We start from the raw sequence: 25,742 nt of genomic DNA, 5'->3' as shown, positions 1-25,742 counted from the left end.
CACTTAATCGTCTGTCCTCCTTTTGTATTCTCGACCTCAATGAATTATTAACAAAACTTCCTACAATCTTTTGCTTTTAACTCTTATTATAACAAAAACTAAACAATAATAAAACATTCACTCACAAAAACTAAATTAATCAATAATATCTAAATTAGACAGTTTTTTATATCATTACGTTCAATTTACAGAGAGCTTCAAATCTGGACTACATTTAGATAATGAGTTCTACCCGCATCATTCAGTGACAACACTGATCATGCCTAAAATTCAGAGCTGTGCTAGAACATCACAGTCTAAACTTGGTTGAAGAAGGACATCAAATGTTACCTGATAAATTCGTAGTTTAGTATGAACTTTCGATTACGCAAACAGCCTAACCAGCCATCTTTTAAAGTTAAATGCACTGAGTTTTGAATCTCATCTGTCATAAGTCTTTCTAGTTATCCAATTTTTCAAATTCTAATGTTTTTCCTATACATCAGATATTCAAAACTTTCTTCTGACGTTTCTGAGATTTTTAACAATTTCTACAACAAGAATTAACTTATGTTATTTTTAAGCGCAGTTCACATATGCTTTGATGGAGATTCTCTTGTTTATTGAGTAAAGTGGTTTTACATTATTTTCTTTTGAAATCTAGTATTGTCTCAGGCATGAGGTTGTAAAATTTAAAAATATACATTTTATAGACTCTACAAATCTTCATCTAATCTATTTAGTTGGGTGGAAGTTCATATATAAGTTTAAACGTGGCTCAGGTTTTGCTTGGCTTTCTTGCTGTAATGTGTAAATCAAGTTATATACATAAACACACATTCGCCTACACTTGTTATTTTCCAGTTTTATGAGTATATTAGACCGAGTATCGTACAGACACCTATTTGGGGTGTTACCATACTTATTATCTACCATTGATAGTGAGTGACAGTTAAGATATAGAAGAAAGTAGGTCAGAAAAGATTCGCAAGCTAAGCTCTCTTATACACTTCATGTGAGTTGATTTGCATTTTACGAACTAGAAGGCATTTTGTAGCCGGTATATTTCATACACTATACTTGACGTAGTTCCGCATAAATCCCATTCTCCATTGTGTATCTTCTAGATGTTTTACAGGGACCACAAGAGCTATTTATAAATTTTCATCTTGTGTTTGTTATGTGCTTCATTGCACAACGATGTTATTATAGAACACACAAACATAGATATAAACAACATATCTGTGTGTGTGTGTTTTTAAATCAAACTTCGTAGCTATTAATTGTGTTCTACCTCTGGTATAATAATAGGTTCGTAAGATATCTAGATGTTTGTGTAACAAAACTATTCACTCTCAAACGATATACATTTTCCAAACGGAATCTTCGGTGTGCAAAATGAGATCAATTTGCCTTAATTAATCGTTTCCCTTGGGATTAGACTTTATAGACTCAACCTCACTAAAAGAAATGTTTCATTATCTCAAACTTAGTTTACAGAAGGAAACCATCACTGAATGAAACCAAACCAATTTTTCGAATGGTTTGACAGCATTTTCAATCTACGAAGAATTATTAGCAAATGGTGCGATAGAAAAAGCGTAATAATAAACAACAAACAGAACAATTAATATTAATAAACAAGTACAGTAGTTGTACATATTGTACTAGTTAGTAATTATTATTTATCTTCTTTTTAGGCTACTACAACTGAATCCCCTCATTTAGCAAATCTTAAGAATTGAAACACGTCATTTGTTACATATTAAGAATTGAAACACATCATTTGGCAGATATTAACAATTGAAACACATTATTTGTTAGATATTAACAATTGAAACACATCATTTGTTACATATTAAGAATTGAAACACATCATTTGGCAGATATTAACTATTTAATTTCACCACCAGATAAAACAAACAAGTGAATCCCATAATTTATCAAATACAAGCAATTGAGAGCCATCTCAGCAGAAACAAATATTTATTTTTCAAAAATTGATATAACAATAAAGATAGAATAGAAAATAGAACAATAAATAACTATTTAACTGAAGCTAACGTTTGTACTTACAGGTGTTTGCCAGAGACAATATTTTCGGGTGAAACCACGCGCCAGTGAAGTCATTCAAGGACAAACTATTGATTTGCAATGTCAAATAGCAAATCTAGCTGGAGCTGTACAATGGAGCAAAGACGGTTTCGTTCTGGGTAAGATTAAGCTCATGAACCAAAGAAGTTATGTATCTTAATTATGTATATGTGTTTGTGTGTGTGTGTGTGTGTGTTTGTCTTATAGTAAAGCGTCTTCACTTATCTGATTTTGTAAACTGATTCCTATTTATGTTGTATTATATATTACTTACATATAACGTTTCTTCAAAATGTAACATTGTTAGTTTATTAGTAACTAGCTGGAGTACCCGTCCCCTGGACGGCAGTTATGTACATTCGTAATGAAAGGTTATATTGGGACATGAAAAGTTGCTTCCCTTATATGTAATTGTAAAAACTGCAAAACACAAAATGTAAAACCGCAACTTTGCATGTATATTCCCATGGATCCAACAAACCTTCATGTCAAATGTGGTGAATGTCCATCCACAGGGGGTGAGGTAATGGTAAAAAGCGTAAACACGTTCATAAAAACGCAAAATGCAAAACTGAAAATTTGTATGTATCTCCCCATAGATTCAATGAACCTCCATACCAAAGTAGTAACATGGACAAACAACAGACAGTACTATTATATTTATATAAATGTAGTACATATTATATACCAACATGAGAAGCTATTTCAGGCTATCTGTGAGTCCGTTTGGCTTCTTAACTTGTTACCATACGCACAGATTTCAATTGGACAATCTTTCAAGATCCGTCAAATGACATCATTAATTGTCTTGAAAATTACTAAAATGAAACCTGTGTTTATATATTGAACAATATGCTTCGATTTCTACTTGTCAGTGTAACGTTTTGATATACTTTGAGCTAAAAAAGTTAAAAGTTTTATGGACAAGTGAGTTAATTTAATTAAGATAATTAAAAACTTCTATCTGCCAGTGTCTTATTTTTGTTTTTTTATTCAAAGCAGTTCCGTGTTTTCTATGCAAGTTATAAAGAAAACTGGTTACCCCATTTATTTTCCTTCTGCATCGAACGAAACGAAAGGTTTATCAGTATTCTCATAATATAACTAATACTTTTTTACGTATTCTGCGTTTCTTTCACGAGTACCTATTATATTTTTTAGACTGCAATATTAAACTGAGCTCATTCAGAATTCAACAAATGTAAAAACAAGATTGGCAAATCCACCAGCGTTTAAAACTCAACGTCTGACGAAACGAATTCAAGCAAAATAGTAATGATGGAACACTGGAAAACAAATTTTAAAGAACGTGCAATAGAGAAGTCTTAATACGCCCATAGATAGATAGACAGTCTACGTTTATTTATTTGTCTCTTCTTTGTGTACAACGTAACTTGCTGCAAGCTTAGATTTTTGAAATTATATGTTTTCCCTAAAAGAACTTCTGTGCTATATAATGCAATCACAATATTTCAAAACTACTTTTCAATATCTTAGGTTATTATATATTTACCTCCCAATGGATTGTCCGTTTAATAAGTGTTTTACATGTTTTAGCAATTTTTTTTTCTTTTTCAAACGACTAATGCAAAGGTTATAGAGGAATCATGATGACCAAAACTTAAGTACAATTTATAAGTGATGTAATCTTACACCATAGCTTATGATGAGTTTAAATATTTAGTATGATACGGTAAGCTTTAATTTTACTGAAGTAATAAAGCATCAAACTTTCGTTCAATATCACCGACTTTATTAATTTTTACTAGCTTATAGCTTCAAACTTTAGGCCTAATCGCATACATAATACTGAATTATTTTCAAACACTAGGCTATTTTTAGTAGCTGTTGTAAAATAATTGTTTAGAACACCGTTTCAATTAACCCCCGCCTCTCCCGTCCTCTGCATTTCTTGACAGTAACAGTAAGAAAGAATATTATCCAAAAACTTGTAAAGTACCCGTTAAGATCGAAACGTCTACATACGCAAGGATTCATCTCTTGATACGAAGAGCAAAAGGACGTCAATTCTAGCAAATTATTCATACTTACACTGTTACCAACTACAGCCCAATAACTGTTTTTCTAGGTATTTACTTTGTTTATATCTACATAAGTATAATAGTACTGTCAGTTGTATGTCCATGTAACTACTTCGCAGGGTGTGGATGGATCTTCACCAAAAATTGTATGGAGGTTCATTGAGTCCATGGGGATATACATACAAATTTTCAGTTTTGCATTTTACGTTTTTTACCACTACTTCGCTCCCTGTTGATGGCATAAAGGTTTGTTGGGTCTATGCGGAGATACATGGAAATTTGCACATTTTGTGTTTTGCGGTCTTTATGGGCATGTTTGCGTTTTTTTTTTACAATTACATATAAGGAAAGAAACTTTTCATGTCCTGAGATAACCTTTCATTAATCACGAATTCACATAACTTCCGTCCAGAGAATATAACATCTCAGATCTCACATATCATTGGCACCTATATAAACAAAGGAGTTCCATTATGCATCAGTATCAAAGCCGATTTGACTTCTGACTATAATTTTTAAATTCAGGGTAATTAAGTGTAACTAAAAATTATTTTCACTTACTACATCCAGGTGGAGTAGGCGAAAACATGTATATACAAATGACATTCAGAAAGAAAAAAAAACTCAAGTGAAAGAGCTTTTATTTGTGTTATGTATGAATAAATAACAGTAATTTTTCAGACGAAAGGCAGAAGACCTTCGAAACGTCGTCCTCTATACATATGTTTCTATATGAGGTATTTGCCGTCCGTTTAATTAAATTTTTTGTTTGTTTGTTTTGAATTTCGCGCAAAGCTACACGGGGGCTATCTGCGCTAGCCGTCCCTAATTTAGCAGTGCAAGACTAGAAGGAAGGCAGCTAGTCATCACCACCCACCGCAAACCCTTGGACTACTCTTTTACCAAAGAATAGTTGGAGTGGCCGTCACATAATAACGCACCCACGGCTGAAAGGGCGATCATATTTTGTTGGACGGGGATTCGAACCCGCAGATTGTTAGTCGAGCGCCCTAACCACCAGGCCATGCCGGGCCAATTATTTTTTTTCAGATGGACTTGTCGTTATTTTGGGCAAGGACAATCCGTCCTTAATGAAGAGAGATTCATTTGTCGAAAGCTTTAGGATTTTATCTGTTTCTTTTTTTTTCAGTTTTAAGCGATTTAATAACTTTTTTATCTTACCTTTCAATAGTATTTCTTAAGCTATGTAATTATTTGAATTAACGTATTTTCTTCTCATAAGGTTATTCCTAGACATGCAAGTTTCTATCACACAGCACCCGATAACTCAGATTTTACAATAATTAGAACATGCTTTCAGATTGTGTTCTATGGGGGTATGCATCAAAGGCAGCGAGATGTCATTTATGTTTTTGAATTTAACCTTAATGGCGTGGCTACTTACTTTATACTCCAAAAGCAGATCTTAACTTCCTTAAGAGTAAAAAGTGTCTTGTTTTTCTGCGCTTTCTAAATAATAATTGGATGATGTTACTGAAGTAACTGAACTTGGCGCTTTCCATTCAGTAAAAGTAAATTAGGAACAGGAAATACTGAGCTATTCACTGCTTCTCGAAAAAATTGCCACTGGTCAACTATTCTCCAAATTTCATTAGATGTCTAATCATATGCTATTTTTCAGATGATGCTTTTGAATGGTTCATTTCTTGGGGTTGAAATAATCTCAGAGAAATAATAAAACTTTAATAAGTCTGTAATTATCGATTACGAACGCCGGTACTTCTACAAGCATAATACGAATAGTAAAATACGAAACAAAATAAAGTAAAACAATGTGCAATGTGACTAGTCCGGTTTTTTTTAATCGCCAGAAATACACGTACAGTTAGGCGAGGTTTAACGAGTAGAGTACATTTCTAATACATAATCACATATGGATTAGATTGAAAATGTTTTTGGTCGTTAAACAATACAGATTGCGATATCTTTGTGACACGATACCATCGTGGTAGAACCGTCTGTTAACATGAAATATGATATGTCGTCACACAGTAAAGGATATATGATAGGATCGTCATATAATGCGAGTAACTTTGAATAGTGCGATCAAGTTTCAGAGGTTTGTAAGGATACACTGATATATTCAACTGGCTACATTTCTTGAAATACAAAATACATCATATTACCTTCATGGCCAGATGGTTATGGCACTCGACTCGCAATCTACGGGTCGAGAGTTCGAATCTCAGTCCCACCAAACATGCTCGACCTTTCAGCCGTGGGAGTGTTATAATGTTACGGTCAATCCCACTATTCCTTGTTAAAAGAGTAACACAAAAGTTAACACAATGTTAAATTATGGACGGTTAGTGCAGATTTCGTGTAGCTTTGCGCGAAATTCAAACAAACCATATCATCTTCAAGTGAAACAATGTATAAAGCACAGGATCATATACGTAGCGTAGCTGTCTTATATTTGATATGCATATCCTATTTGGCGAGTTTTTAACAACCATACTAATTTGGTGATAAATTTCGATTTTATTTGATTTTTTCTGTGGGATAACAATTTACATTTTGGTCTACCATTCGTTAATTTGACATTAATATCTGAAAAGATGTTTTACAAACAAACAATATATATATGACACTGGCTAAATAAATAAACGTTATTCAAATCATCCTATCCTTCTCAAACGAAGTTTAAAATCTTATCACATGACATGCAAAAAACGCCAGGATTCATGTGTGTCAGTAGAATGTTGGTTATAAATTACTGAGATAACATATATATATATATATATGTTGCTACTCAGAGATTATAATTAAACAATGAATTATTATTAGGATGACACTATTTCATGAATAAAAAGGATATAACAAAGTCATTTAGCGGTTTATATCTAGCTTAGGTTTGTTTATTGAAATAGATGTGTGCCCAAACTATGTGATTCTGCTTAGTAAGTCATAGAATCTACAAAATCTAATACATGTTGCTATGGTAATTTCTCCATCATTAACAAGTATATGTACCAACGCTGAAATAATTACATGTAGTAGGATAATTGAGTTTACAAAAGCAGACACACTTAATGCATAGCGTGACATCGTACATTTAAGCTGTTATGAGTTAGTATGTAGTGTTCCCCTGAATTCTGTCTGACTATCAATTAGAATTTGATAATCTTCTACTGCTGAGTTTTCAGGATTGTAAGCATTTAGTTGATTTCATGGTTACTTCGTAGTTATGTTACTTCCCACATAAACTATATTAGCTTTTGAAATACTCTCAACCAACAAATATCCAAACACAAGATTGTTTCCTGGCTTTCCAAACAATGTGTGGTAAATTTGTTTTAATCTAATGACCTTTCGTATATCAACATAAATAATTACCACTATATTCAATCGTTTTTTGTTGGTCATCAAAATAAAATACTTTCTATAAATTATTAACCAAACGAATCCAATTTCAATTAATTAAGAAAACAAAATATTCGTATATTTTGATAGTTCTCAAGAAATTAAAGACTTTGGCAAGGTCCTACCCTCTCGCGGTATAATCCGAAAGAGGGTAAAAGATGGTTTATTAATAATATAATTATTATACTTACTAATGGCAGTGGAGTGCTGCATAACGTCAAACACGAATATATTGAAAATATAACAATCATTACTTGAAAATTATATGTTAGCATTCGAAGAACATTGGCAGAAATCTAGTTTACAAAACAACAAAACAAAGTAGATAAAAATGAAAAATATGGTGTTTCAGTTTTGCAAGTTTCTTTCCCCAAGAAGGAAAAAAAAGTGGATTAACTTTAGATAGAGCAACAGAAAAAAAACGCCACTTACTAATAGCTTAGCATGTGATCTTATCGTGGATTAAGTGTATCACTCACCACTGTTTTCGCGACTGATCACGGTAAACATTGAAGTGGCGCAGGGAAAAGTAAAACTAATACAGAAAAAATCTTTAAGGATAACAACATAACCGAGTATCGGATTATAGATTTCTTTGAAAGTGTTATAAGACTGTATAGAGAATTACCTTGGAGAAATGTGTACGCATTAACAACCTTAACACAGGTTTGAGTGTTATAAAGAAAGGATATAGCATATGATTGTTGAAAAAATTATATTTATTTTATTTATCAATAAACAACCTTAACACAGGTTTGAGTGTTATAAAGAAAGGATATAGTATATGATTGTTGAAAAAAATATATTTATTTTATTTGATAATAAACAACCTTAACACAGGTTTGAGTGTTATAAAGAAAGGATATAGCATATGATTGTTGAAAAAATTATATTTATTGTATTTAATAATAAACAACCTAAACACAGGTTTGAGTGTTATAAAGAAAGAATATAACATATGACTGATGAAAAAAAACTATATTTATTTTATTTAATAACAAACAACCTTAACACAGGTTTGAGTGTTATAAAGAAAGGATATAGCATATGATTGTTGAAAAATATATTTTTTTTATATAATAATATTTAATACAAACTTACAAAACCAACCGTTTTGAGAATTGTAATGGCTGCGAAACTGTTTATCGAAAAAAAAAAATTCATTATTAGTATTCACATAATATTTGGTTGAGTGACTCGCTCGAGCCTAATAAAAGACATCATTCGGTGACTTTCTCCATTATGCCATCAAGACCTCGCTTTTCTCCTCATTTTCATATAATCAATATCACCAGCACGTTTTGATATTTATGTAAAGATCTTTGATAATATTGATATTTTTAATTATGCTGATCTATATCTTATTTTGTTGGTGCTCTAAGCAAGAGATCTGAAGTCTTGAGACAGTTACTAAAACTAATTAATTTTCGTTAGTCAGGGTGCAAAGTTTGATGTCAAACATCTGACTTCTTTTCAGACTTATACTTCTAGAGTTACATATCACAGTAAGAGTGTTCCCTTAGAGCCTAGAACAAAGTAAGTTTGAAAACAAGTGGACAGATATTTAACAAGCATTTGTGGCTGTAAGATAAGAACAACATATACCACAACTACGCCTCAGGAGGTAACTCATCATAGGATATAGTACACATATATCCAACGAATCATAATAAGTAAGACACGTATATCCTACATATTCTATGAAGTTGTACAAAATGTAGGAAGCATGTCCAGTATTATCTAAGTGCATTCTCTCTCTTCAACAGTTGAGAACACGAAACACAAAACTATTTAGTCAGGATATACTAAGTTTAGTCAGGGTATACTAGATTTAGTCCGGATATACTATGTTTAATCAGGGTATGTTAGGTTTAATCAGGATATACTAGGTTTAGTTAGGGTATGTTAGGTTTAGTTAGGATATACTAGGTTTAATCAGGGTGTGTTAGGTTTAATCAAGATATACTAGGTTTAACCATGGTATGTTTGGTTTAGTTAGAATATACTAAATTTAATCATGGTATGTTTGGTTTAGTTAGAATATACTAAATGTAATCAGGGTATGTTAGGTTTAATCAGGATATACTATGTTTAGTTAGGGTATACTAAGTAGGACACGTTATTTTCTCTTAAACGACTTATGGCCAAGCGTAACCCAATGGTTAATATGACGGACTGTCGACCTGAAGTTCGATGGTTCGTGACCCGTTACCACCAAAAAATAAATAGTGCTCCGATTTTGGGGCTTTGGTGTTTTATACAAGTGATAGTCAAATTCCATTATTCGATTAGAGTAGCCTATTAGATGAGGGGGAGTGAGGTTAACGAGTCTAACACTTCAAAATCAGGAACGGCTAGCACAGATAACCTTCAAATAGCTTTACACAAAAATAACAACACCTCAAACGATTTGTTTCAATCAAATTATTTGCAAAAGCCCTTCAATTCAAGTTACATTTTGAGTTAATGTTGTCTTAAGGTGAAATTATCAGTTTCGTATAAGATTGATCTTCTGTATATTCTTACTTGTTTTTTACATTAGTACTTAGTACATTAGTATTCCTTGGATGTAATATAATAATATATAACACTTTCACTGAATCTTTTATTCTTCAAGGGCATTAATTTCAAGTATATTATTTTAGATCTAGAAAATAGGAAAATATGAAACTTCTTGTTTGATTTATTGGGTAACTAAGAATATGTCTATTTTCAAAATGCAACAAAATATTGTCCAGTTAAGTAGGAAGAAATAAGAAAAGAATTTCCCATTCTTAGTGCTTGCATCAACTTAGCCATATGCTGTCGAAACTCAGTATCTTGGTGCTTGCGTCAACTTAGCTATATGCTGTCGAAACTCAGTATCTTGTTGTTTGCTCTCAACTAAGCTATATGCTGTCGAAACTCAGTATGTTGGTGCTTGCGTCAACTTAGCTATATGCTGCCGAAACTCAGTATCTTGTTGTTTGTGTCAACTTAGCCATATGCTGTCGAAACTCAGTATCTTGTTGTTTGCTCTCAACTTAACTATATGCAGTCGAAACTCGGTATGTTGGTGTTTGCTCTCAACTTAACTATATGCAGTCGAAACTCGGTATGTTGGTGTTTGCTCTCAACTTAGCTATATGCTGTCGAAACTCGGTATGTTGGTGTTTGCTCTCAACTTAGCTATATGCTGTCGAAACTCAGTATGTTGGTGTTTGCCGTCTTAGCTACATGCTGTCGAAATTCAATCTGTTGATGATTGCTTTCAACTTCGCTATATGCTGTTGAAACTCAATCTGTTGATGATCGCTCTCAACTTCGCTATATGCTGTTTAAACTCAATCTGTTAGCGTTTGCTCTCGAGTTAGCTAAGAGTTTTTAAAAAGCAATATGTTGGTGTTTGCCGTCAACATAGCTGAATGTTATTGAAACCCGATCTGAAATTATGGTTTTTAGTTGCTCGGTCATACATTGCTTACTGAACTGTTAATTTTCTCATCAGATTGTTCTACCAGCTAATGGAAAGCATAAAATCGTGAACTGTCTAAAAAGCAGAAAAAACATCAGAGCGTAAAATTGATTTATTTTCTTTAAACCTGTCTTTACTTTTATTGTTTAGTCTTAGTGAATATATATTTAATCATGTATATTTATATATATTTGACCTTACGAAGAAGTTAATTATATTTCTAAACACCAGAGCGATCTTATCACGTGTGTAATTAGTTCTACTCTCCTGACTTTCATCACTATCTCTTTTTAGAGAATAGTTTTTTTATTTCTTATATGATCAACTATTCTCTTCTCTATTTAGCTAAAGTTTTCAGCCTAACTTATTGCCATTACTTTTATCTTTTTTTACTTGATAACGTGCTTATGTTTTTAGAATTATAATAAACTCTGGACTGTAATTTGATGTGCAGCACGTTACGCTGTTGAGCTGTCTAGTGTTTTTCTGGTGATCTGATTCAAAAGACAAAAACAAAATAAACTGATAAAAGTTTTATAATTCATCCATGTTTTCAGGTATACTGGTATTTTTTAGCTGTACTTACTAAAAGATAATTATGTTCAGGTTTGCATTAAACCATTAAAATTTTGTTTCATTCGTATACAAAGAAATCACGAAGAAACGTTCTTTTAAAAATCAGTTCGTTCAGCAGAGCACAGATAGCCCATTCTCTAGCTTTGTGCTTAATTTCAAACAAACAAACAATACCCATGTGTATAATTATTGAACCAGATTATAGAGAGGAAAATTGTCTTTAATTAGTACTATATGTTTGTTTCACGTATAATTCCCGCCCATTAGACAGCGCAATTTCTTCGGATAAACTTGTGGCTGGGGGTAAATGCTGCAGCTAGAAACTGGGTTTCGATACCAGTGGTGGGCAAAAGCACAGATAGCCAATTGTGTGGCTTCGTGCTGAATTAGAAAAAAAAAACTTCTGGAAATTAGTATGACGAGACCAGTCAACGACGTAAGGCCAAAAGACGCAACGTTTCAAAGGAGGAAACGTTCAGTTTTCTCTATGGAATCCGGAAAATTCACCCAATGGGTATGGGAAGCTGACGTCCATGTACCATGGAGAGTTTGTAGAAAGTTTGCCAATATCCTATACAATATCCCACTATCCTATACAGAAGTGTTACAATAAAAATTCGGTGTCAAGCAATAGTACTTTAACTAAGACATCAGACTGAGAAAGATCGTAAACGGAGTAACGAATTCCAAGCGACATTTGGGAAGTGGAAATAAATATTGTACAGTATGATTAGTCATTAGTAGAATAACAGGTATGCGTGTTGTCTTAGAGAAAAATCTATTAGGAGGATAAGCTATCAGTTAGATCATATCTAAGTATCACAAGTACCTTTCTAACGTTACAATCTTTAATTTCCAGATATAAAAGACAGTGGTATGGTTAAACTCGCTTTTCAAAAACATATTAAATATGCATTTGTGCTAAATTACTCCATTATGTTTGAAAGTAGACATGCACAAAAGCCTCTCATGCAATGTATTATATAAGAATTTTGATCGACAATAGTCAGGTCAATTGAACATTTGTTTTTATTTTTGTATGCCTATAAATAAGTTCTAAGAACAAACTTTAATCTTCACAAAAACTTCGTATTCGACTTCTACTGCACGACACTACTGATGGTTGTGCTTTAATATATTTAAAGAAGAATTATAACTTCTATATTCTGTGAAACAAAAATTATATTTTTGATTAACTTCTTACTTCTTTTGGGGGTACATATTGTTGATCTCCTATTAATTTATGTTTATGTATACAAAATTAGGTTTAATGTAAAATCCGCCACTATAATTGCACAATTTACAACTTTTAGTAAAAATCTTAAAATCTTATCACGCTTTTTTTTTTTTTTCGTGTAGAATCTTCTGTTTTTATTTCTACCTTAATTTCAAAACATGCATTTTGGTTTTTGTCTTGTTTTTAAGCACGAAACTACACAATAGGCGATTGTGGTTTTGTCCAATTCAGAGAATCGACCTCCCATTTTAGTCAGCAGCGTAATTCCGCAAACTTTCTCCCCCCCCCCCAGTGGCTTATAGCGTTAAAAAACCGGGCTTCACTTCTCGTGACGGGCACATCACAGATATCCCATTCTGTAGCTTTGTGCTTAAAAACAAACAAACAAACTGTAAACTTACGGCTGACCAGTACAAACTTCAAACCATACAAAAACTGAGAATAATCGGCGTATTCGCTTGACTGTATTTAATTTGTAGCAACCAACTGTGCTTCTGCTAAAACGCCAAAGTGTTGCTACAAGATTGACACTAATTTAAAAGGCATCTGACGTTAAACAAGAAAACCACATTTTGTATGTCGGAATGTAACAAAGCGTGAAGACCTTCTGATTAAATTAAGTAACTCAATTGTTCAAGCAACTGAAAATCAACACTCTACGAAATATTCATTAATCGTGGCTATACTGAGTAAATGTGCCCAACATGAAAAAGACATTTTATCCCCAAAATGTTGAACTTGTAAGCACTAATAATAAGATCAGTCAATATTTGAGAATGTATAATAACAACTGGATTGGGATTTGAACCCTAAATCTTTTACAAACTGATCAGTTTTCTATAGTATCAACTAAGTACTGTAAGCCTTAGATTCGTTTTTCAAGTCAAAGCAAATATAACATTTCAAGTGAAATAGTAACATGTACGTATCAGAACTGTTTTTTGTTTCTTTACGTAATTCTAATAATTATTTTTAAAGGAAACGGCTTTCCAACTAAACCAGTTTTTCTTTCACCTTTACGTTTTTCTATTTCCAATTGCATGTATGAAAACATGCATCATGATTCTATATAATTACAATTGCATTCAACATTAAACTGAATGTTACATCTGAACCTCATTATTGCAGTGTACAACAATGTGTTTTCCATCTTGAAATGAGCTATACTCTGATTATCATTAGGCATTATAACATAAGTTAAGTATATTGTGTTTTGCATCTTATAACATAAGTTAGGTATATTGTGTTTTACATTTTAAAGTGAGCTGTACCCTCCTTATTATTAAGCGTTATAACAGAAGTTAAGAATCGTGTTTTACATCTTAGTGAGCTGTACCCTGCTTATCATTAGACGTTAAGAACCGTGTTTTACATCTTAAAGTGAGATGTACCCTGCTATCTTTAGGCATTATAACAGAAGTTACAAACTATACCCTGCTTACCATTAGGCATTACAACACAAATTGAGATTGTGTTTTACATCTTAAGTAAGCTGTTCTCTACTTACCATTAGGCAATGCAACAGAATTTAAGAATAATGTGTTTCGGGAACTAAAAAAGCCTGGATTCGACATTCATCAAAGAAAAGAGACACATATATATATATATACTTGTTTCTATTGTATACATTTCAGCTAGTTACTCCTTTCAACAAAATATTTAACATGTTAATAGTTGTATACAAACTTCATTTCTGGATTATTTACTCTTTTACATCTAATGGATCGAAGCATTTGCCAAACGACTTTTCGTTTATCGTTATTCCAAATCTATAAGAAGCCGAATAGTTTCCAGTAGTTTAATTGTACAACGTTTATTCTGTTGTCAATTAGTCGAGATAACCGAAATGTATGAACATAATTTCTAGAAAACAGCTAGAATATAATAATGAATTTCATTCAGTTTATCACGAAGTTCCAGTATCATAAACTTTATATAGAATAGTAGCTATTCAGTCAATATAAGATTATTTGTATAAAAATCAAATTAACTGCTTGAAATATTTCACGATTTAAGCTTATCAACCAAACCCTGAGTCACTGCAAGCCAGATTCGACAGCAAGAGAAATTTTAGATTAATTAAATTTCTCTTGTAATAAGTTGTTTAATCTTTTCAATCAAGTACGTGATTGTATAATGTTAGGCCTATAGTATATTAATACCTCCTATAGATGTGAATTACTGCTTAAGTTAAACAAAGAGTAAATAATTAACATTGAATGTCATCTGAAATAAAAAAACACACCAAAAACGATCATTACTGGTAAGCCGAACGCCAGTAACAAATGAAACAGATTATATACTCTTTGTTTAACTTAAGCAGTACTTCACATCTATAGGAGGTATTAATATACTATAGGCCTAACATTATACAACAGTAACAAATGAAACAAATTATTTACTCTCTGTTTAACTTAAGCAGTACTTCACATCTATAGGAGGTATTAATATACTATAGGCCTAACATTATACAACAGTAACAAATGAAAAAAATTATTTACTCTTTGTTTAACTTAAGCAGTACTTCACATCTATAGGAGGTATTAATATACTATAGGCCTAACATTATACAACAGTAACAAATGAAACAAGTTCAATGTTATATAGACAATCCATATGAAAAATAGAAATTTCCCTCGGGATTTCTTGTTTCTTTGACAGTTTGACATACGGTTCGTTGTATAGAACTTAGATCCTTAAATAAATGGCATGTCTTCTGTGAAAAAAGCATAAAAATCCTTAGTTTGAAATTTTGAAACGTAAAATCCTTTCTACACCTGCTGTATTCACATTGCACAAATCCTTTCTACAGCCGCTATATTCACATTGCACGTGTTAAAGTTATAAAAATTGCTAGGAGTAGTTTGTATTAAGACCATGTTCAAACTGTTACCAGGTTTTTATGTTTTATGTTAGTCTAGGAATATATATCGTTAGGAACCTCAGGTATTTCAAGTATTTCAAGATCTTATGTTGGTATCTTGTTCAAGATACTATGTAATTAATAGCTAGGGATTCTCGATAATTCAAATGTCCATATTACTAGCTGTATAAGAATTCGATATTGATATCTAGTTTAACACGTTATATTGTGTTCTTTAGTATTATATGTTGTTGAATGCCTCAGAATTCCTCATTGTTAACTAGTTTAAGGTGTTATGTTGTGTACTTTATTATTTTATATTGTTGGTTACTTCAGAATTCCTCATTGTTAACTAGTTTAAGGTGTTATGTTGTGTACTTTAGTATTCTATATTGTTGGTTGCTTCAGAATTCCTCATTGTTAACTAGTTTAAGGTGTTATGTTGTGTATTTTAGTATTCTATATTGTTGGATGCTGAGAATTGCGGGCTCCAATCTCTGTCACCGAAGATGCTCGACCTTTCAGCTGTGGGGGCGTTATAATGTGACGGTCAATCCCACTATTCTTTGGTAAAACATTAGCCCAGGATTGGCAGTGGTTGGTGTTGACTAGTTGCCTATCACTGATAGCGCAGATAGTCCTCGTGTAGCTTTTCGCGAAATTTAAAACAAACTAAACCATTATTAACTAGTTCAAACTATTATGTTTTTAGTAAAATTAACCTGTCTCACGACGGCCTTATTTTGCTCCTTCATGGTGTTAAGTTGTTAGATTGTTCATGATTCTGTGAAGAGAAATTCTCAGGATGTTCTGCTACCACATGGTTCAGGATTTTACAAATTTGGTTAGTTCGATCACCTCAGGATACTGTATTGTGTTAGTTTAATATTCTGGGTTATCTATCACATCACGTTATTAACTAGTTTGTGACTCTATGCTATTTCTTATTATTTATTTCACTTTATAATAACAAAGTTGTCAACTAATTTAAGAAGCTAAGTTAGTGTTAGCTAGTTCAAAAAAATATATTATGCTCGTTCAGGATGCTACGTTGTTAAGTAGTTCGAGGTTCTATTTTGCTATCTAGCTACCTAGTTCAAAACGAATGAATTAACTTCGATATATTTTTCTTTAACATTGAAACAAGCTAGCCAAAGCTATAAACAACCAAAAAATTATATTTTAATTATAGTGTTAAATCCAGAAGCAGTCAAAAAATACTTACTTATAACACGCCGAAATCACATAATTTCGATGTAAATATTTTTATTTTTCAACCTCTCGTCTGTTGTTCGAATTTTAGAAGTTTTAGGCTCGACTAATAAAAGGGTTTAATTGCACCTATTCACATTAACTGAAGTCGTAAATAAACAAAAAAATTAAAACGATGAAATTCAATCCCATTTTGTATCTTGATTTAGCCAACACTTCCTTTAGCATTGTGTGGGTTGGAAAGGTGTTCTGCTATGCGCATTTTTTTTCTTCTTCTTTCTTACATAAACGTCTTCAGTATATCTAATAACAATATAATCTTGCAAAAATTTATACTTTCAATATAATTTCATGATTTAGTTATATCTGTATAATGTCTGTTTTATAATCATTGTGAAAGTATAAAAGTAAGTATAATTAGTTGATTATTAACTTAAACTACTTTCTTATCAAATACAAAACAACTACGTTTTTAATTTAGCCTTTTTAGTCTTTAATTGGTATCCGTTTCATACTTTTAATTAAAGGAAGTGATTTTTGAAACTTATCTTTAGCTCATAGACCTATTCGAAACTTCTATTTCTTTAAGAACCAAATACACAGTCTTTAATGTTTACTAAATGCTAAAGATGGAATGCAATCAGATCCCTGAAGATTAAAACTTTTCTGTTGGAAAAGAAATGATACAAGGCAACTGATGTGCGATACTTTTTATTAGACCAGTTTATTTTCATTGCAATTAAACATTTAATTTTAACCACGTGTTCCTTCCTCATAGCCTTTATACAGGGAAAAAGGGATATTTTTCATTAGTGTAGTTCTAAATGTCAATCGTCCTCAATCGGACTGTGTGTGTGCTGGATTTATTCAACAGAAATATGATGATCGATCATTCGTGGTCATTTGAAAGTATGTACTATGAAATAATGGTAAGCTGCAAACCAAATCACATATATATGAAAAGGTGTCAGTTAAGCACTAAAACTAGAAAAAAATATGCAAATTAAATAAACTTAACCAATTGTACTACGAAACTAATGAACAAATCCAGTTTTCATTTTGCAGAACTTTTACTTACTTTTAAATAATAAAACTAATTTTATATGAATCCTCGTTAGTTGTTTCTTTATACGACTTCTGCTAGATCACCTATATGTTTAAGGTTGTTTTTTTGGGGGGGTTGCTGTTGAGCACAAAGCTACACGATGGGCTATCTGTACTCATCCTACCACGGGCATCAAAACTATATTTATAGCACTATAAGCCTACAGTCTTACCGTTGTGTCACAAGTTTAAGGACTTCTGATGTTAAAATCCGGAGATGGATTCCTTGTGGTTAACACTGTACGGATATCCAATTCAGTAGCTATTGGCTTAACAACAAACAAACTTCCCTTATATAATCACAAACAGTCGTCCATAGACGGAATTTGAGTATCTGAAAGGTAATTACTCACTGAAAATTTAAATCTATGCTATTATTATTATAAAAAAAAATGATTTAAAAGAAATTTGTACAAGAAACTACAAGCTTATTCAAATGCAATACATGATGACCTGTTTCAGTTGTTAGTTTAAGTGATCAACTCAAACTGAAGTAAGGTTTTTTATTCCCTTACTAATCACCAGGTGGTGTTTAACATAAGATTTTGGCTCCTAGTCTGCTGCGGTTTTCAGAGGAGAACGTCAAAATTTCGTCTTGTGGTAGCAGGAGGCGGAATTCGATCTTGAATCATTTTGTTAGGAAAACAGTTAAGCTACTCATTAGTCTGGGATCTCATCAAATTCGCACTTGATCGATCAACTCTTTAGATGTCCAGCTGTATCTCACTTCTGTGCTAAGTTGACTCAGTATATGATCATTTAGTTTGATGTAGAAAGTATATTTTGTTTTCTACTTTTAGCGTTATTCCGCTCAATTATATGATCTTCTCTGACTTGATAAGATATATCAAATAAATCAGTATATCTGTTTTGTTCCTCAATTCTGATATATTCGGTCTTTCTCTTTCTTCAACTTACTATAGTCTACATTCAGATTGGATATTGTATGTAAACTTTTTGTCCTCTATTACAAGACTGCCATGGCGAATCTGTACAGGTTACCTTGTGATTGAATATGTAGCCTCATAGACATAGATTTGTATGTGTGTAGTAATTTTGTGGTGTACTTACTATTAGCCATTTGGTTGTTTATGTCCCATGGTAGTATTGTGGTGTAATTTTAGCCATTTGGCTGTTTATATCCCATGGTAGTATTGTGGTGTACGTTTAGCTATTTGGCTGTTTATGTCCCATGGTAGTATTGTGGTGTACGTTTAGCTATTTGGCTGTTTATGTCCCATGGTGGTATTGTGGTGTACTATTAGCTTGGCTGTTTATGTCTCAAAATTTTTTAGGTGTTTCTCTTTCTCTGAATTAGTTATTGAATTGACTTAATCTTCCTGTAGTTTTCCTTTTCAATTACAATTTGGAGCTTGTTTGTATGTTGTCGTTTTCCTGTGATTACTGTGGAGTTGCCCTTGTCTGGAGGAAAATTGTTAAGCTGATGTCCATCCTTAGGAATCTGAGGGGAAGTTTCTTCTGTTACCCTAATTTGGTAATAGGATTTACATCTTATGGCTTTTATGGCTTGATATTATCAATAAAGGAAACACTTTTCTCATGTTAAGAATTCAGCCCACTTTGTAAGTATAATAAAAATTAACACCAATAACATCACATGATGTACTCATTAGTTTGATGTATACAACTTGTTGTCTAATGTACAATACTCTGATGCTCGAAAATGGTAGAACTTTTGTAAAACGTACTCAACTTACAATCTCCAAGACAACGAAACCAACAACTTTCTGTACAAATACAATTTACTTCAATTATGTGGGAAAATTATATCAACAACAAATAGGTCTTGCTATGGAATCATTCTTAATTCAGAAACAAATATGTTAGGGAAGGTTACGTAATTCAGAAACAAATATGTTAGGGAAGGTTACGTAATTCAGAAACAAATATGTTAGGTAAGGTCACATAGTTCAGAAACAAATATGTTAGGGAAGTCACATAATTCAGAAACAAATACGTTAGGAAAGGTCACGTAATTCAGAAACAAATATGTTAGGAAAGGTCACGTAATTCAGAAACAAATATGTTAGGTAAGGTCACATAATTCAGAAACAAATATGTTAGGGAAGTCACATAATTCAGAAACAAATACGTTAGGAAAGGTCACGTAATTCAGAAACAAATATGTTAGGTAAGGTCACATAATTCAGAAACAAATATGTTAGGGAAGTCACATAATTCAGAAGCAAATACGTTAGGAAAGGTCACGTAATTCAGAAACAAATATGTTAGGGAAGGTCAGATAATTCAGAAACAAATATGTTAGGGAAGTCACATAATTCAGAAACAAATACGTTAGGAAAGGTCACGTAATTCAGAAACAAATATGTTAGGGAAGTCACATAATTCAGAAACAAATACGTTAGGAAAGGTCACGTAATTCAGAAACAAATATGTTAGGGAAGGTCAGATAATTCAGAAACAAATATGTTAGGGAAGTCACATAATTCAGAAATAAGTATGTTAGTGAAGATCACACAATTCAAACACAAATACACCAAAATAATATAAAAAGAGCCAAAATGAGCCTTCTGTGTCCAACTACATGATAACATAAACAGTCAACAACCTAATATGTAAGTCGACGGACACCTTTCTCGAAACCATCTAGATAATGAGGTTATTCGAGGCCTAATGGAGTGACAGCCATTTAGAATATACGTTGTCCCTTTAATTAAACACCATTTCTAAACATTTGGTTTTGCAAGCAGTTGGAAAAATGAAGTATCACTGTTGATTTACTTATACGTTGTCTTGTTAGAAAAACTAAATAAGTTTAATATTGTTATATAAATAATAATGAATATCTGAGATAACAGGCGACAAGTTTGCATATCTATATAAAAGTAAAAGTTGGAATATTCCCTTTCAAGAACACCAACATTTTCGATGTTGAATGTTCTTTGAAAATATTTTTCGGTAGAAATATTTCAACTGTTCGCACCAGAGAATGCGCATAGCAATCGCTCATCAAATATACTGTAATAGAAATAGCTAAATACAATTTAATTTCATTCGAAAGTTTAAAAAATAACCACAATGGATTCTACACCTTAAGACTTGTTGTCATATATTTGGCAGATATAAACAGAACTTCTGATAAGGCTTTTCATGTTGCAACAGTCACTCTAATGAACTGTTATGATGAGGATCACCAGAGGATCATCTTTAAAATGCGGCTCCACATTTTTCTTACACTTGAAACTTCTGCTTGTATTGCTTAATATAAGAACGGCGTTATTTAACTGATGTTTTTTTTGTTTACCAGTAATGTCACATCTCATAACATAACTAGAAATAAGTATTTAAAGGCGAACTTTGCGTATTCAGTGTATGTACAGAACGCAACTTAAGTCTACACTATGTGGGTGGATGTTCTGTAATTTAACTTAGGTTGAAGTGAAACAAACATTAAAAGGTTGCGTTGGTTGTTTGGGTGTTAAACTTCACCCAAAGCTACTCGAGAGCTATCTGTGCCAGTCATCCATAAGTTAGAATTGGTAGACTAAGGAGAAGGCAACTATTCAACACCACTCACCGCCAACTCTTGGACTACTCACTACAAACGAAAAATGGGATTGACCGCTACATTATAAAACCCCTACAGCTGAAAGAGCGAGCATGTTCAGCGACAGAATTTGAGCCTGCGACCCGCAGATGTCGACTCGAGCACCTTAACTTCCAGACCACGCCAGTTCCATTTAACAGTTAAAACTTGTAAGGGCAATAGACATGCTAAACCGAAAACAAAGGGAATTCGTCTCATTTGACAAGAAATTAATCTCGTTCTTTCCGCTTGAGACATTTCAAAAAGCTATTAGCATTGATTGATAACTACATCACTGTTAATATGGATATCTACGTACGTAATGACAAACGGCCTGATGGCTGGCCAAAAAAAAGAGCGGTTAGTGATACTGTATATGTGGATTGGTGCTGTCAACTTGCCAGATCATATTTGCATGTAAATATATCGTTTTAAACATGTTGCCTTATACTAAAATATCCAAATAGTTTTCCATGAAGAAGACGGAAAATAGTATAACCAGTTTATACGAGATATAATAGATAAGACCATTATTCTATTCCTGAAATGTAAGTTAAATAGATGGCAAACTACCTTATGCTTATAAGGCCATCATGAAATGTAATCCAAAATTATAATAAATTAATTACCTGCTGCTATTGATTTGATATAAATAAATTAGAAAAGTACACTAACTTTTAATAGGCTAACAATACTTTGGAATTAACTTAGAAAAGTACACTAACTTTTAATTGGCTAAGAATACTTTGGAATTAAATTATAAAAGTACACTAACTTTAAATAGGCTAACAATACTTTGGAATTAAATTATAAAAGTACACTAACTTTATATAGGCTAACAATACTTTGGAATTAAAGTAGAAAAGTATACTAACTTTAAATAGGCTAACAATACTTTGGAATTAAAGTAGAAAGTATACTGACTTTAAATAGGCTAACAATACTTTGGAATTAGAAAAGTATACTAACTTTAAATAGGCTAACAATACTTTGGAATTAGAAAAGTATACTAACTTTAAATAGGCTAACAATACTTTGGAAATTTCTTTTAAGAAGCTAATTGACCCAGAAACTAGTTTTACCTTATTCTGTAACTTATCCACCTATCTAGCTTTACATATCTTATTTTTCTGAATCATGTGCCTTTAAATCAGGAAAGTTATAAAGCGGTAGCTTTATTCTTATACGATCCGTAAGATGGAGAAAATACAATAATGTTGTATATTACTTACAATAATTATAGTATAATTAGAGTTTTCTAGGTTCTACCTATGTCATGGTATAACTACGGTTATAAAATAGCCCTGTTTTTATTGTTATTTTTTATGCATTACAAGTATTAGATGATATACGTACGTTACTACTGCTATTCATGTCCACAGTGAGACGTATGGTCAACTCAGACACTAATACAAACCATACTTCGACGTGTCTTGTATAAATGACCGTTTCAATGATGTGCTGGGGTAACATCATCCATTCTTCTCTCAGATCTATTTCCAGCTCATCAGCGCGGGAACCACCTTCTCAGACCCATTCATGCTTGTTGAATTAGATACGATCACTCCATATCCTGTTCTTCAAGGACATTGTCAAGTAGACCAGCATACTACTGCCGCCATATGTATGTTTTCTTCCGAAAATGTAGAATTTAGACTCGACTTTTCTTTCTTTTTTCAATACGTACATACCCTGTATCTAGCTCTAGCGTAAAGCGTAATTAATAGGTCTGTGAACAAAACATTCACTCGCACGTCATTTGACTAGCCTACATGTTCTTAACACCGATGGTGGTTTATTTTGTGGCACTAAGCTACAGACAACGTACACCACTGGTGGTATGGTTTAAAGGACAACCCGATGAAGTGGTTAATAGGTCTGTAAACAAAACATTCACTCGCACGTCGTTTGACTAGCCTACATGTTCTTAACACCGATGGTGGTTTATTTTATGGCACTAAGCTACAAACAACGTACACCACTGGTTGCATGGTTTAAAGGACAACCAGATGAAGCTTGGCTTATACTGTGCTTGTGCTGACATTTGCTTCCTGTTGCAGTTTAGAAATAATGGTTCAGTTAGAAATATGAGGCTTACTAATTGCATCGATCCGATGATGTTAAATAGCACCCATTTTGTCAGGTTGTCATCAACAGTATACTATGTGAGGCTTACTAGTTGCATCGATCCCATGATGTTAAATAGCACCCATTTTTTCAGGTTGTTATCAACAGTATACTATGTGAGAATTACTAATTGCATCGATCCCATGATGTTAAATAGCACCCATTTTGTCAGGTTGTCATCAACAGTATACTACACATAGTATACTGTTGATGACAACCTGACAAAATGGGTGATATTTAACATCATGGGATCGATGTAATTAGTAAGCCTCACATAGTATACTGTTGAAGACAACCGGACAAAATGGGTGCTATTTAACGTCATGGGATCGATGCAATTAGTAAGCCTCACATAGTATACTGTTGATGACAACCTGACAAAATGGGTGCTATTTAACATCATGGGATTGATGCAATTAGTAAGCCTCACAATATCTACAGCCAGTTTTATTAATGATCTGAAAGTTAGTCCACACACAGTATGTTTTATAACACGTGTTGCTACTCTACAACGACTTGTTGTCTTTGACTGTCTGCTAGTAAGCCTTGACGACCTTTATGCTCGTCATATCATGAAATTGTCCTAATTATTTTCATGTAATCCTGTCATGTTTCGCACTCACTTTGCATCTATATATACTGGTATCTAAGGACATGTTATATAATTTCCTTCACTTTTATTTACGTCTGAAATATTTATACGATATCATCTCATGGTGACGTTTGTTTTGAACAAAATATAAGCTCGAGAGTTTCACTGGCGTCATTTCAATAACTGTAGTTGGAAATAGAACAAAGAAAATCTCCATTATCCCTCAGTTGTTCTGAGCAGGTATGTGTAAAGGGTTCTTCTTATACAAGTGTTGGTTTGTTACTATGCACACCTAGTTACTGGATGTCCTGCACCATACGGTCTATCTATTTTTAAATCGCAAACTCTCTGTTCTACTTCGTTTTGAACCTTTGATTTCCTGTATTTTCAAACTTAATGGTGTTGTGTGCTACAATGCTTGGAGGACGTGAGAGCCTTTAATAGATAATGATATTTTTCGTGAGTTAAATAATACTTCGAATATGCAATTAAAACATTTCTCATTGAAATTTCGTTTATAGTAAAAACATTTTGAGACAAAAAATAATTTTCCAAAAAATTAGAGGTCTGAGGAACAAAATCTTAAAGTTTTATGCATTAACATAATTTAATTGTCCCACATCTATGCACATAACATAAAAGATTTAAAGTATGAAAAAAATGAATTACATTTGACAAATTAGGCCTAATTCAAAAATTTCTTTCGACATTAAAAACAAAAGAGTTTACATACATAATTTTCTTGTTGCGTTTTACATATTTAGTTTTTAACTCGATCTGTTTGAAATGTTCGGTTTCTTTCTTAGTATTTCGTTGTTGTTGTTTTTTTTTTACAAATATAGTTGGACCTAGAAAAGTCTTAATGTTCGGACACAGGATTTGTTGGATTTATAGTGATATATTTTTCTTCGGATTCAGATCAGGTTCGTCGTAAAGCTGAAAAACACCTAAAAATTCAGACCTAAAAATTCAACTTCCAGGTTTCTGTAATTTTTTCCATTACTAACTACACGTTTTAAAAACTAAGTAAATAAATTTCATAAATACATTTTATATATTATTCTTTATGTATATGATATTGCTAAATAAAAAACAAAAATCAAATCACAAAAATATGAGTTTGGCCTCATTCAGATTTCTAATTATTTAATGTAGTTATGTAGTCAGTATTAATGCAGATGTATTTCGTTCAACAATGAATATATCATTTCCAGTTAATATAATTATGAAAGCGCATCACAATTTTACATAACCACACTTACAAATCTTTAGTCCTGTAACTACATTACAAATCTTTAGTCCTGTAACCACACTTACAAATCTTTAGTCCTGTAACTACATTACAAATCTTTAGTCCTGTAACCACACTTACAAATCTTTAGTCCTGTAAACACACTTACAAATCTTTAGTTCTGTAACCACACTTACAAATCTTTAGTCCTCTAACTACATTACAAATCTTTAGTTCTGTAACCACAATTATAAATCTTTAGTCCTCTAACTACATTAC

At 32.4% G+C, this 25,742-nt stretch overlaps 1 protein-coding gene across 1 annotated transcript in view; it reads left to right on the top strand.

Moving 5' to 3' along the window:
* The window catches only part of LOC106476276 (nephrin-like), a 141,594-nt gene that overhangs the window by 57,311 nt on the left and 58,541 nt on the right, over nucleotides 1-25,742 (top strand). The window contains exon 2 of the mRNA XM_022381220.1: nucleotides 2,058-2,192. Coding sequence (XP_022236928.1) covers nucleotides 2,058-2,192 — 135 coding nt within the window. The remainder of the gene's footprint in view (nucleotides 1-2,057; nucleotides 2,193-25,742) is intronic.

This window comes from Limulus polyphemus, unplaced genomic scaffold (assembly GCF_000517525.1).
Source record: "Limulus polyphemus unplaced genomic scaffold, Limulus_polyphemus-2.1.2 Scaffold154, whole genome shotgun sequence".
NCBI classification, from domain to species: domain Eukaryota; kingdom Metazoa; phylum Arthropoda; class Merostomata; order Xiphosura; family Limulidae; genus Limulus; species Limulus polyphemus.
Note: the sequence above shows the minus strand (reverse complement) of the source record. Positions and strands in the feature narration are given on the sequence as shown.